General features: G+C 38.2%; 1 protein-coding gene across 2 annotated transcripts in view; it reads left to right on the top strand.

The window, feature by feature from the left end:
- Window positions 1-429: 429 nt before the first annotated feature.
- Window positions 430-12926, top strand: part of PDGFD (platelet derived growth factor D) — a 237558-nt gene continuing 225061 nt past the window's right edge. For both annotated transcript variants that reach the window (XM_030835758.2, XM_030835749.2), the window contains exon 1: window positions 430-907. In XM_030835758.2, the coding sequence (XP_030691618.1) occupies window positions 784-907 (124 nt within the window). In that variant the 5' untranslated portion in view covers window positions 430-783. The remainder of the gene's footprint in view (window positions 908-12926) is intronic.

Below are 12926 nucleotides of genomic sequence, written 5' to 3'. Positions count from 1 at the left end.
TACTGGAGCTCAAAGGAAGCTCAGAAACAAGCTCATTTACTATTGAGCTCTTCCACTTTTTCACTTAGTAAAATCTTGACTGAGTAGAATCTGATCTTGATTATTGTAAACGACAAACTTCCAACTCCAGCCCTCCTCCCCAAACCCCACCATCACTCAAGCAGGAGCCATGTCTTATGGGTGGAGGAGCCCATCACCTCTGTGGAAGTTTGGGGAGTCTACCCTCTTCCACTTCCTCCCGGCCACCCAGTTTCTTGTCCCCCGCTGTCCCTCTGGTCTAACGTCTAGGGTTAAGCCCAGAGTGGTGGGAAGAGCTGCGTCTCACGGTCACACTGGGCGCGTTCAGTGGCAGAGCGGGCTTCGGCTGGACCCGGGCAGCCTTGTGCGCGCGCCGCGGCTGGGAGCCCGAGTGCGCGCAGCTCAGGGGCTGCCGCCGCCGCTGGGGCCGAGGACGCGGCTTCTCTGCTCGCCCGCCCGGGACGCCGCGCCACCCGCCCCCTGCAGCCTGTGTTGCAGCTGCCGGCCACCGGAGGGGGCGAAAAAACGTCAACCTGTTGTTTGTCTCGTCACCATTTATCAACTCTCAGCACCACAAGGAAGTGCGGCCGCCACCAGCGCGCGGAAAGTTCAGCATGCAGGAAGTTTGGGGAGAGCTCGGCGACTAGCACGGCGGGGCGGCCCGGGCTAGCGCAGGGCGAGCGTGGGGGCCAGAGCGCGGCGTGGTCCTGGGAGCCTGTCCCGGCTTTTTCTTGGAGCGACGCTGTCCCTAGGTCGCTGATCCCAATGCACCGGCTCATCCTTGTCTACACGCTAGCCTGCTCAAACTTTTGCAGCTACCGGGACACTTCTGCAACTCCGCAGAGCGCATCCATCAAAGCTTTGCGCAACGCCAACCTCAGGCGAGATGGTAAGAGACTCAGATTTTATTTTTTTTAATTAAGTAATCACGTTTTTTGTTGTCATCATTGTTGTCCCACACCCCTTTTCAGTCTTTCATATGAACCTTGGTTGTGTGTATGGGCGGGTGGGGGGTAGGGGGAAGAGGGGTCGGGTCCTGTCTCCAGTCCCGAGAGAGCCCCTTCTTCCGGAATGGACAGAGGGGTGTGGGATCTGTGCCTGAGGGGATCAGATAGGTCAGGTGGCTCATCTCCCTGATCCTAGAGAAGTCATTCTGGTGTCAAACAATCAACTGATGCTAGGATCCCAGAGTTGAAGAAAGTTGCAGGCTGTGCCGCACCACGGTCAGGCTCTCCACCTTTTGGACTGGAAACACGGATAGCTGGGGCATTTGTGGAGGGACTCAAGAGTGTCTTTCTCTGGGTGATTTATTTTTATTTTTCTTAAGTGTGGGGAGAGGGAATGATTCATTTCAGAGGAAATGATAGCTGGAACAGAGAACTTATTTATGTATAATTTATGTTGAGGAGACTGTGGTGTGCATACTGCGGTGTGCAGTATGTTGCCCTTTTCATCCCCAGAGTGATTTTTTCCAGTGGACTTCAGCGTGGCTCAGAAACTCAGAGTCTGGGAGAAAATGCCTTTTGGAGTTTTATCTGTATCCCGGGGGACCTGGCTTCTGCTATTAGTTGTCTTGCATAGAATTCTTTCCAACTGTTTGCAAGAAGCAAAGATCTTTAAGCAGCTCTCTTAAGCAAGGTCCCAAGCAGACTTGTTTGTTTTCCTTTACTATGGAGGACACCTGGGTCATTGGATCCCAGCGATTTTAATTGCGTTTATTTACTTTCTGGGCCTCCACCAAGGTCTGAAGTTGATTTATTCCTGAATTCTCAAGTACAGCTGATGTTGCCAATAATTTGCAGCTGTTTCCACCATCTACCTGAACTGACCCATAGGTTTTTGTGTTTGTTTTTTTTTTCCCTTCATCAAAAATATCTTTCTTTCCTTCTGCTTGATTAAAATTCTAACAGATCTCCTAAGGAGATCACCAAGCTATTCTTAATGGCTTCACTCTTGGAGCTGGCAACATTTGACCTCTGGTAAATTCATATTAGCCTTCTTATTTTCTTATCAGTTTCTCTCTTGGTATGTCCTTAATTTGGACATCACTGAAAAGCTTCTGTGCTTTGAAACAAGCAAACAAAAACCTTATTATATTTTCTGATGGCAAGTATGCTGTGTATTTCAGTGTGCTAAAGTCATCTGAAGCGGAGGGGGTGTAGGGAAGCCACAGAGTAACCTCCAGGCAGAAGGTCACCCTGTATTTATAGAATTACCTTATCACAGTATTTTGTGTAAAATATGCTAGCAGTGCATTTTTGATAATGCTTCATCTTAGTGTAAGCATAAAATTTTCTTATTAATTAAAAAAAAAGGTTTAGGCTCAAGACTAAACTTTTATAGCTTTGTTTCACTCATTAATGTTTCCACCAGGGACAATCTTCTACTCATTGAGTTTTTAGAGGTGTTAATGTTTGCACTTAATGTGCCCTTTCAGCTACATAGAGTAAAATGCCATTTATAATTTGCATGACTTCATAGCCATAATTTTGTAATCCTTAGCTTCCCAAGTATGAGTTACAAGAAATCAAGGACAGAAAATGAAAAATATGTAACCATTGCCCATTAACCCAAGATTCTGACTAAAACCAAGTCACGCAGCTCATATCTCTGTTTTTTGGAAAAGAATAATCTCATTTTACTTTTTGCTGTTAAAACTCCGTACATCTATCTAGTCTATACGAGAAGTGCTAATACTTTATTTTATTAAAATTTGAAAACTACCCTGGATTTATTTCTTCATATTTTAGCGAGAGCTGTTTTGCAGTTACAGCACACATACACACACACACTTTGATTAGTTCAGATTGCTCAGTACTTAACTCAGTGTCAATCTCATTTATAAATAAGGCTAGGAAAGGGGGAAAGGTAGTTGGATTAAAAGAAAATTGTATACAGAGTAAAAATAATTAACACTCATAATGAACTTTTAGTTGGGGGAATTTTCAAAAGGCAGCTTATTCTTGTTATAGAGAGACATTCTCAAAAAAAAGGTAATATTGCCCCAAAGGAAAGCAGTTAGATCTTAGGAGGTGAAAAAAAGTCTTAGAAATTACAATGGTTTGTGGTCCTCCAAAGGGTCAGTACATATAAACAGATATATAGTACATTTGTAGTATTAGCAATTCATAGGGAGCAGATGTGATTAGAAAAAAAAAGAATGTCTAAAAAGGCTTCTTAACCAGGGGAGTGATGATATGAAGAAAAGGTTGAGAAACACTGTTGTAGAGTTTTGGTGAGAGAGTAAGAATAAAGGGTCTTTGAAAAAGTTTAGACAGCCACTGGGAAATTTTAATGGCAACAATTGAGCTGATGAGAGAAAGTAATAACTTATTAAATTAAACCCTTGTTCTGATTCCAGACATTTTAAACTTGCTCTCTCAAAGTTCCTTAATGGCTTAATAAAGGGGACAATACTCTTGATCCGATTAAGACAGGGTATAAGTTTGTGGAGGACATAAACAGAGAATACAATAAGGAGAAGATAGAAGATAAAAGTTTCCAAACATTAATTTAGGGTCCTTAGAAGACCTGGCCCTCAGATTACAAATTGTAGGAAATCTAACAAAAGATTAGATATGGCCCTTACTAGGGGTTTCAAAACCGTTATCTAATGATGGAACTGTCTTTACACTTGAGGGCCATCGTTTTGTCTCTGCTGACCCTGTTAGCTGCTACCTAATGTTGGGGTTAAGAAAGGAAGAATGATGACAGACATCCCCTGTTCTTGGCATGAGATATGTTGGATCCTATCCAGCCTGATACAGAATCTTGTTTTTTGGTCTCCCAGTACCTAATAGCTCCAGGTAACTGAAGTAGTTAAGAAATGAATTGGAGATAAAGTGTGAAGGTTGGTAAATGATAGTCTCCTTCTACCCAGTGTAGGAGGCTGCTCTGTTGCAGTCTTCTGGCCTTTCAGAAATCTTCATCACATTATGTTCTTGTTCTAAAAGGGATGTCTGTAGAGCCCTTGCCAGCACTTGCAGAATGACAAAAGGTGACCCAAGGAAGAGGGTGGTTGAATTTGGTCCCTGTCTCCAGGAGGAAACTAATAGGTTCTATAGCTAAGAAGAATTAAAATATAACAGTTTGCAGTGCTTGAGTATTTATGCTTCCTTATATCATATTTGTTATTCTTTCTCAAACTGATTTACTTTTGAAACCCATTCCTGATCCAACTCTTAGCACAGAGAAAATCTTCCTTTAGCAATAGCATCTACATATTTTTATTTTAGTGCCTGTGCAGTTGGTGCTTTTGTTATAATAACTGGACACAACTGGTGTTTCTCAGAGTGTGAATCAAGAAGTGTGAAGGTAGCAATTAACTGACAGTATTGCTTACTTATTTTTAAATCTAACTAGATAGAACTTCCTGCTTATGGAGTTAAGATTACAGATGCACTCTTCATTTTCTTGACCCTTTTTTGCTTTCAGAAAGTACAGGTGTTGGTGGTAAATGATTCTGAATATAGTTCTGTTTGGTTGTTTAGTATGCCAGGACTTGAATTGTCTATTGTCTAACGTCAGTTTCTATTGTCCTCATTGATGACAGCACACCGACTTTGGTGCAAAGATCAGAACTTAAAGGAAAGGCAAAAAAAAAAAAAACCAGAGGGTAATTTAAACAAATTAATTTTAAAGTGTCTGAAAGCTGAGAATCACATTAGTGTCTAAATCTGAGGTTCTTCTGTATTTATATTTTTCTGTTCAACTCTAAGTGTATTAAGGCTACAGAGCGTAATGGAGATTACATATTTTGAATGCAACATGGCTTTGACTTGCCACCATAGTTTATATTACTCAATAGAGATTCTTTTAAAGAGGTGAGTTTAGCCAGATATCTCCACAGCGTATAGTGGAAGATGCCATAAGGTTGTGAGTTATACTAATAACCATTGTGTGTTCATTGAATGACAGTGATTTTTGAATACAGGATTTTTCCCTTTCAGCAAATGAAAGCAAACCTTTATTATTTTAGTACCATAGGGTCAAACAATGGAGCAATGTCCCCAGAGCCACTTACATGGGACTCCTGAGCATGTGTGGTCTCAGAGAATCCCATCATTCTGAGAGTCTGGAGGATATAGACATTTATGTCTCTGTCCTTGAGAGCTGAGTCATGATGCAAATCATCTTCCTTCTGGAACTTACGAACTTTCTTTGCTGAAATATGATTATTGTAAAAAGGCACTAGCTAATCATTTTAATAAAATTCTTCCTGTATTAAAATAGGAGCCTAGTTCAAAATTTCTATATTTAAAGTGCCCAGTGCCTGGATATCACTGAGGTCCCCTCACCCTGGAAGCCCCTCTGCAGCACAGCATGCCAGATATTGGATTTTATTAACTGGATCTGAGATCTCATTAGGGTAATGTAAATCACAAAGGTAACCTGGTTAGTGTTTGGCAACATTTTAAGTTATTTCAAACTTTTTCATTTCAGAATTTATGCAATTTTAAAAGGGACATTTTTATATAACTTTTACGTGAAGGACAGTTTCAGCAAAAAGCTACAGGGGGATGATATACAGTAGCAAAAGGAAAGAATACAAGAAAAATGCTTCAGCAAAAATGTTCTGACTCCCCATATAGTATTTTAGGACCAAATGTAAGTCCTAAATAAAGAAATAAGCCCGTGAGACACTAAAGTGCAAAAGTGCACAGACAGGAAGAAATATTTTCTTCCAAGAATTTTTTTTTCAGAATAAGAATGAAGCGTGCCTTGTTTCTTACAAGCATTGATGATGAATATAGTAATATATCTTTGCTCTTCACCCTGATATGCTGACATTCATTTATTAGCTTTAGTTTTTATAGATTAATACTGTGTTTTTTGTGATTTGTGCCCTGTGCAGACAGGGAGGTCATAGCACATGAGCTGTCCTTCATTATGAAGAGTGATCTTGTCCCAAGTTTGGGATTTTTTACTTGAGCACTTTTTGTAGAGTGTTTATAAAGACGGACAGTTTTGGATGCCGTGCTTTGTCTATAAATATGAGCCAAACGTGATTTGAAACCTTGTTTGTTAGGACTCTTGATTTTTGAAATTTGAAATCTAGCATGCCTTCTTTGGACTGAGGGAGCTCAGTGACAGTTCTTGAGTGTGGGCTCTGAGAATGGGTTGAATATGCTGTGTTAGTTTTGAACAAGTCATTTCAGATCCAATGTGAGAATCTGCTGCTAAGCTCTGCATTTTGCTGAAACCTTTAATAAGCTATATAGTAAGAGCCTACTTTTACAGAATTTCACTATTCAACAGCTTCAACTATGTAAAACACAACCAAATGAACTAATATATGTGCAACAGATCCACTTAAAGGCCAAATCAGTGTCGCAACGTGTATAAATGAGGTCATAAAGTTCCTGTGGTAGACACTTATATACTCTTTTCCTTTACTTTCCATGTAGCTCTACCTCACTTGCATATGTGGTTTCCCTGTCCACAGCACAGCAAGAGCATGGTGTTAGAATAGAGAACAGTACTGGTTCGATATATTCACACTATCAGCATTGAGAAGTGACAGCTAGTAATTTTCCTGCTTCCTCTTACTTTTTTTCAGGCTTAGGCTTCTTATTGAAACAGGTGAGAATAGTTCCAGCTTGCAATGGACTGAATATTTATTTGTGTCCCCCCAAAATTTGTATGTCGAAATCCCAACCCCCAGTGTGATGATCTTAGGAAGTGGAGCCCTTAGAAGTTGATTAGAATCATGAGAGCAGGGCCCTCATGAATGAGATTAGCACCCTCATAAAAGAGACCCCAGAGATATCCTCACCTCTTCCACCACATGAGGAGACAGCAGAAAAACATGGAATCTGCTGGACTTCCCAGCCTCTCAGACTATAAGAAATGCATATCAGTAGTTTTAAGCCACTCAATCTGTAGAAGTTTGTTATAGCAGCCCAAATGGATTATAATCTCTTTCTGTATGTCACGGGGGAAGTACTATATTACAGCCCAGTAAAATTGATGATTTTAGAGGATGTTCTTGAGTCATAAAGGAAAGTTTAGATTGTATGTTTAATAGGTTTACCAGGATCATAAACTGGAAGTGGTATTAGCTTATGTATATATGGATTTCAACCAGAAAATTGACAGTGCTTACTATGACAACCTTATGGAAAAGAACAATTATAGTCTGGATAATAATGGACTGTTATTATCATTCTTTTAGTGATAACTAATAGATTTGTGTTAGCCAAGAGGGAGGTGAACAGGAATTTTTATCTGCATTTTGGATTAGACCCTATTGGGTTCAGGATTCTGAATAACTTGAATGAAGACACAGAAAACACATTTACTTGCATATTTTATCTGGAAAAAATAGTTAACAGGTTGAATTAGATAGAGTTCGGCTGATTTTTTCTATAAAGGGCCGGATAGTAAATATTTTAGGCTTTCCTAAAGTCATGAGGTCTCTGTTGCAACTATTCAACTCTGCCATTATAGCAAGAGAGCAGCCATAGGAATTCCATAAATGAATGTGTGTGGCTGTGTTCCAATAAAACTTTATTTACATAAACAGGCAGTGGGCCTGCAGGCTGTAGTTTGCTGACTGCTGAATTAGAGAATCTACATACTCTTAGGTCGAAATGATGGGCTGATCCTATCAAAACGAAATTCAGCAGGGATAAATGCAAAATCTAGCTCTTTGGTTAGAAAATAAAAACAACTGCATAATTACAGAATGGAATAACTTGAATTAATTTCAGTTTATGCTATGCTAGATAGATAGAATGATAGATAGATAGATAGATAGAGATATGTCTATATCTTTATCTTCTAACTGGTTTAGTTGAACACAGCTTATGCTTCAACAAATGATGTAGTTGCTAAACAACAACAACAGTGTAAAACTGGTATTAGTGTTAATACTATGTCGGGATCAGGGAGGCAGCAGTGCTCTTATAAATTAGACTCTGTTCAGTCATGCATGAGGGTGTTGTGCTCTTGGTCTCTCTCCTGTGCAGGATTCTGCCTCTTTCTGACTCCTTCAAACCCATGCCCTAAACCCACAGACTTTACTACTCTCCTGTATTTAAACTTCCCTTCTTATTGTCTCCATCCTGTTAGCCCACACATATGTTTAAGTGTCTTTGCATTCTCCTACAACATATATAAGTTGTTTTAATGTTTTTCTTCATTTTAGCACCGTATAAACTTCTTCAGTCTCACCATGCCTTACTGTCTCTACTTCTTGTTTCCCTTACCCATTGCAGTTTGAAGTCATCCCTACCACTCTGGGTGAGGTCACTGTGATCTGTAGCCTCCTTTGTGATCATTCTTGAAATGATCTCTTCCTTCGGTTTGACACTACCCCTCCTTTTCCTTAACTATTCCTAAATGTAAGTTTGAAATGGTGATAGAAATAAAGCCAGAATTAACACAGTACTTATTTTAGGTTGTTTGGAGAAACAAGATTAGAAAAGGCTTAAAAAGTGTATCTTATGTTTTGTTCTGTCCCTGTAACCATTATAAATAGTGAAAGTAGTGGGGAAAATCTTAGAATATAATTGGGATCTTGTTAATATAAAAAGAAACTTTTAAAGTTAAAAAATAATGTCATATTATAACCTATCAAGCTCTACAACTGAAGCATTTTGGAGGTAGATATGTACATATACATTATATAAACTTATAATATTTAAAAAACAGAATACTTATACTATAGAAATATGACATTGAATAACCACATAGAAATTTCCCTTATATCATTGAGTGTTCTTTTACTTATTTATTTTTTTGTCTCCTTGGCTGAGTCTTCATCTTCCTGTCTGCCCTTAAGGCTCTGGCCTTAGCCTTATCTTCTCACTTTTCCTCATTGTTAGTCTCAAGAGGATCTTAGTTTTTTCCAAAGTGTCAATTGCTACTTATATGTGAATGATGTGTAAATCTATTTTTACTGATTCTACTGTTTATTGAGCTTTTGATCTGTCTTTATATTTCACTTCTTGAGGTCTGCAATGGGTGATCCCACTGGCACTTGAAGGAAATGCTCCAATTCAGTAGGCCTCAGAGTGAAATTATCAGTTTTTTAAAATATTGGGTTATTCATCCAATGGTGAATTCCTTAGCAGTATTAATCCTTTTGTTGTTTTTCTTCCAGACACATCATAATTGTTTTTGAATGAACTATTGAGTGAATGTGCTGACCAGGTATCACATTTTAGACAGGAATTGCACCACCTTATGTAGCGTTTTCTGACTCCCAATTCTCTTTAGGTAGAATTGGCTACTCCTTTGTTTTCCCAATTTTTCCATGGTACTTATTTATTTACAAATCTGCCATCTGCTGATGTGAGCATACTTGTTATATTTAATGAAGCTGTGCACCTCATTATCTGTTTCATTGCCTGGCACGTAGGACTTCTCCTCAATAAGGTTTGAAGAGTCAGTAAATCAACCAATCACTGTCTTCTGTTTATGACTGATATTTGGGCCACATGAGCCCTATCATATTGTAAATGAATGGGAGCAAGGACGTTTAAACTCTGAAGCTAGGGTGACTGTAAGTTTTCTGTTAATTGTCTGGATGGCTGTTTGTATGATTGAACAGGATAAGGATTAGAAGAGGAAGAACAGATGAAGGAAAGTCATGAAGGTAGAAAATTAATTTGTGGATACTTTAAGCTTTAGGAGCTTGTACAATATCCATGTGGATGAAATCTAGAGGAGGGAGGTAATAGAGAAGCACTCATTTGCATGAAATGCATGCACAGTGAACATGAAGTAATCAACTATGTACTATCATGTTTTTAAAGTAAGTGGTTGAAGTGAGAGAGTGGCATGGACACATATACACTACCAAATGTAAAATAGATAGCTAGTGGGAAGCAGCCATATAGCACAGGGAGATCAGCTTGGTGCTTTGTGACCACCTAGAGGGGTGGGATAGGGATGGTGGGAGGGAGACGCAAGAGGGAGGAGATATGAGGATATATGTATACATACAGCTGATTCACTTCTTTATAAAGCAGAAACTAACACACCATTGTAAAGCAATTATACGCCAATAAGGATGTTTAAAAAAAAAGGATGTGGAGAAAAGGGAACCCTTGTACACTGTTGGTGGGAATGTAAATTGATGCAGCCACTGTGGGAAAACAGTATGGAGGATGCTCATAAAACTAAAACTAGAACTACCATATGACTCAGCAATTCCACTCCTGGGTTTATATCTGAAAAAAACACCAACACTAATTCAAAAAGATACATGCACCCCATTGTTCATAGCAGCATTATTTACAATTGCAAAGATATGGCAACAACCTAAGTGTCTATCAACACATAAATGGATAAAGAAGATGTGGTGTATGTGTACGGTGGAATACTACTCAGCCATAAGAAAGAACGAAAATTTGCCATTTGCAGCAACATGGATGGACTGGGAGGGCATTATGCTAAGTGAAATTAAGTCAGACAGAGAAAGATAAATACTGTATGATACCACTTATGTGTGGAATCTAAAAAATACAACAAACTAGTGAATATAACAAAAAAGAAGCAGTCTCACAGAGATAGAGAACAAACTAATGGTTACCAGGGAAAGAGGGAGAGGCAGTATAAGAGTGGGGGAGTGGGAGGTACAAACTATTGGGTGTAAGATAGGCTGAAGGATGTATGCACAAGATGGGGAATATAGCCAATATTTTGTAATAACTGTAAATGAAAAGTAACCTTCAAAAATTGCATAAAAAATTAAAAATTAAAAAAAGTAAAAAAAAATAAATAAAGTGGTATTCATGATTGTGGGTGTATAATACTAATAGCTGATATTCCTAGAGTTCTTATAACATGACAAAGTGCTTTCATAGCCATTATAGACAGTGGCTTGGTGTGAAGAATTGGTCCTCTCCAAATGACTTTGTTGAAAATTTCAAGATCACATATACTTTTAGACTGCTCCCTTAGGCATAAGCATGACACTTTGGGGTTAATTTTGGACTAATATCAATGAAATGTGGAGAATTTTCAACTGTTTCTCCCCCACGCAACCCCCCCCTCCCAAAAAAAAACCTCACACATACTCTGACTAGAATCAATCCTTTTTGGTATACCTTTCCTTTCCAGAATTAGTATTTGAGTACTTTTACATGAAGTTCCCACTACTTAATAAAGTTCAAAAGAAAGAAGAAGAAATAAATTAAGGATCATGAAACAAGTCTTAAGGTTCAGTCAGGATGATTGACTATGGAAAGCTAAGGAAAGAGTAATGCATCTCCATTCTGTTTAAAGATTTATCTACAGAGAGAGAACATGTTCATGCTATTTTACTGAGGATTAAATAAGAGAGTTGCTATTGAATGGAATAAAAACAGTATACCTTTCCTATGAAAACAAAAAGTCCATAGATGAAGTTGCTAAACATGGAATTAAAAGATTTTTAGATAGTTGCTAATTTAAAAAAAAAAAAAGGGAGAGAGAGAGAGAGATGGTGTGAGAGCTATTTGGAATTTAGTTTAAGTACAGCATATGCGGAGATTATTTAAATACCCCAGGAAGAGCCACTGTGGCTTTATATTATTTTCATTCAATTCTTTAGTTTACTACTTTTCACCAGACCCAACTGCAATAAACATAAACACTACTCATTTGTTCAAAAAATATTTATTGAGTACTGACTACATGCAAATCTCTGGATGAAGCACTGAGGCAGAAACAGTTAAACCTAGGGCACACTCTCTACTCTGTTAAAGCTTATACTTCAGTTGATGAGATAAAGTATTCATGGGAATAAACAAAGGGCAAGACAGGGCCATCTGTGTGCCGCCATCATGTTACTTTGTTGTTGTTGTTTTTTTTTAAATACTCTGTCCTGTTGAGCAAATTTTAACCGTAAATCATCTATCCTAATATTTAGTTCAGAAAAAAATGATATTGATTAAACTGTTGTTGAGCACAGTACTGTTTGAGGATTGAAAGACAAATTCTTTATTGGTTATTACTATTACTATTATATCAATTAAGATTTGAGCAGAAAAGTAACTTTTAATTGTAGAATTGGGAGTCATACGTTCTTGGTTTTAGATTTTAGGCTAAATATTTCTGAACCATAAAAACAAATATAGGGACTCACTTACCTACCCAGGAAGACTTAACTTTTTAACATGTGATATGCACTATGATTATTTGACCACTGGATGGCAGCAGAAAAAAGACAGCTTTGTGCATACTATTTTTTTTTTTTACTCCCTCTCTTGGTTGGGCATGTCAGTTCAGCTAGGGAAATTTCATATTTTCCAAATACATTGAAAAGAATAAACTACAAATCATGGTAATCTGTCATTAATATATAACTATTATAGTCCATATGACCTCAATAAATTTTAAGTATAATGAAAATATGTTGAAAATACATGACTATTTTACTGCTTTGTACCCTTTACTCATCTAGTTTGCATGTATAAAATTCCTGAAAGTCCAACTTAGAAACATTGACTAGTTGAAAATCATTTTCTGAACAACAGTTGCATGTGCACAGCCACTGGTTGACAAATTTCCTTTGAGTGCATGGCCAGCTAGTTGGCCACTCTAGACTTGCAGTAAGTCCCTGGAGACTCCTCATTACTTTTCAGGTGAATGGGTTTATCAAAAATAAGTTACTTTGAGGGACAAAAGCATAATTATGATATCAGAAGTAAGAAGTCATCTTCTCTGAACGTTGCAGTTTCTGAGATCCTAAGGAGACACAGGGCAGAGTGGTGAGCATGTAAAAGTGTAGGAACATGAAACCTGCAGCTCTCTACCTAGATGCAAAGCAATAATCAGTTATGGGTGTGCAATAGCCACATAATTCCACATTAAAAAAATTTGGTTGTGTTCATCCAGCTTTAATAAAAATTTCAAAGTGGTATACAAAAATGACCATTTTTAGTGAATGCTTTAGGGCAGATTGGAAAACTATGTAT

This window comes from Globicephala melas, chromosome 8, assembly GCF_963455315.2.
Source record: "Globicephala melas chromosome 8, mGloMel1.2, whole genome shotgun sequence".
Classification (NCBI taxonomy): Eukaryota; Metazoa; Chordata; class Mammalia; order Artiodactyla; family Delphinidae; genus Globicephala; species Globicephala melas.
Note: the sequence above shows the minus strand (reverse complement) of the source record. Positions and strands in the feature narration are given on the sequence as shown.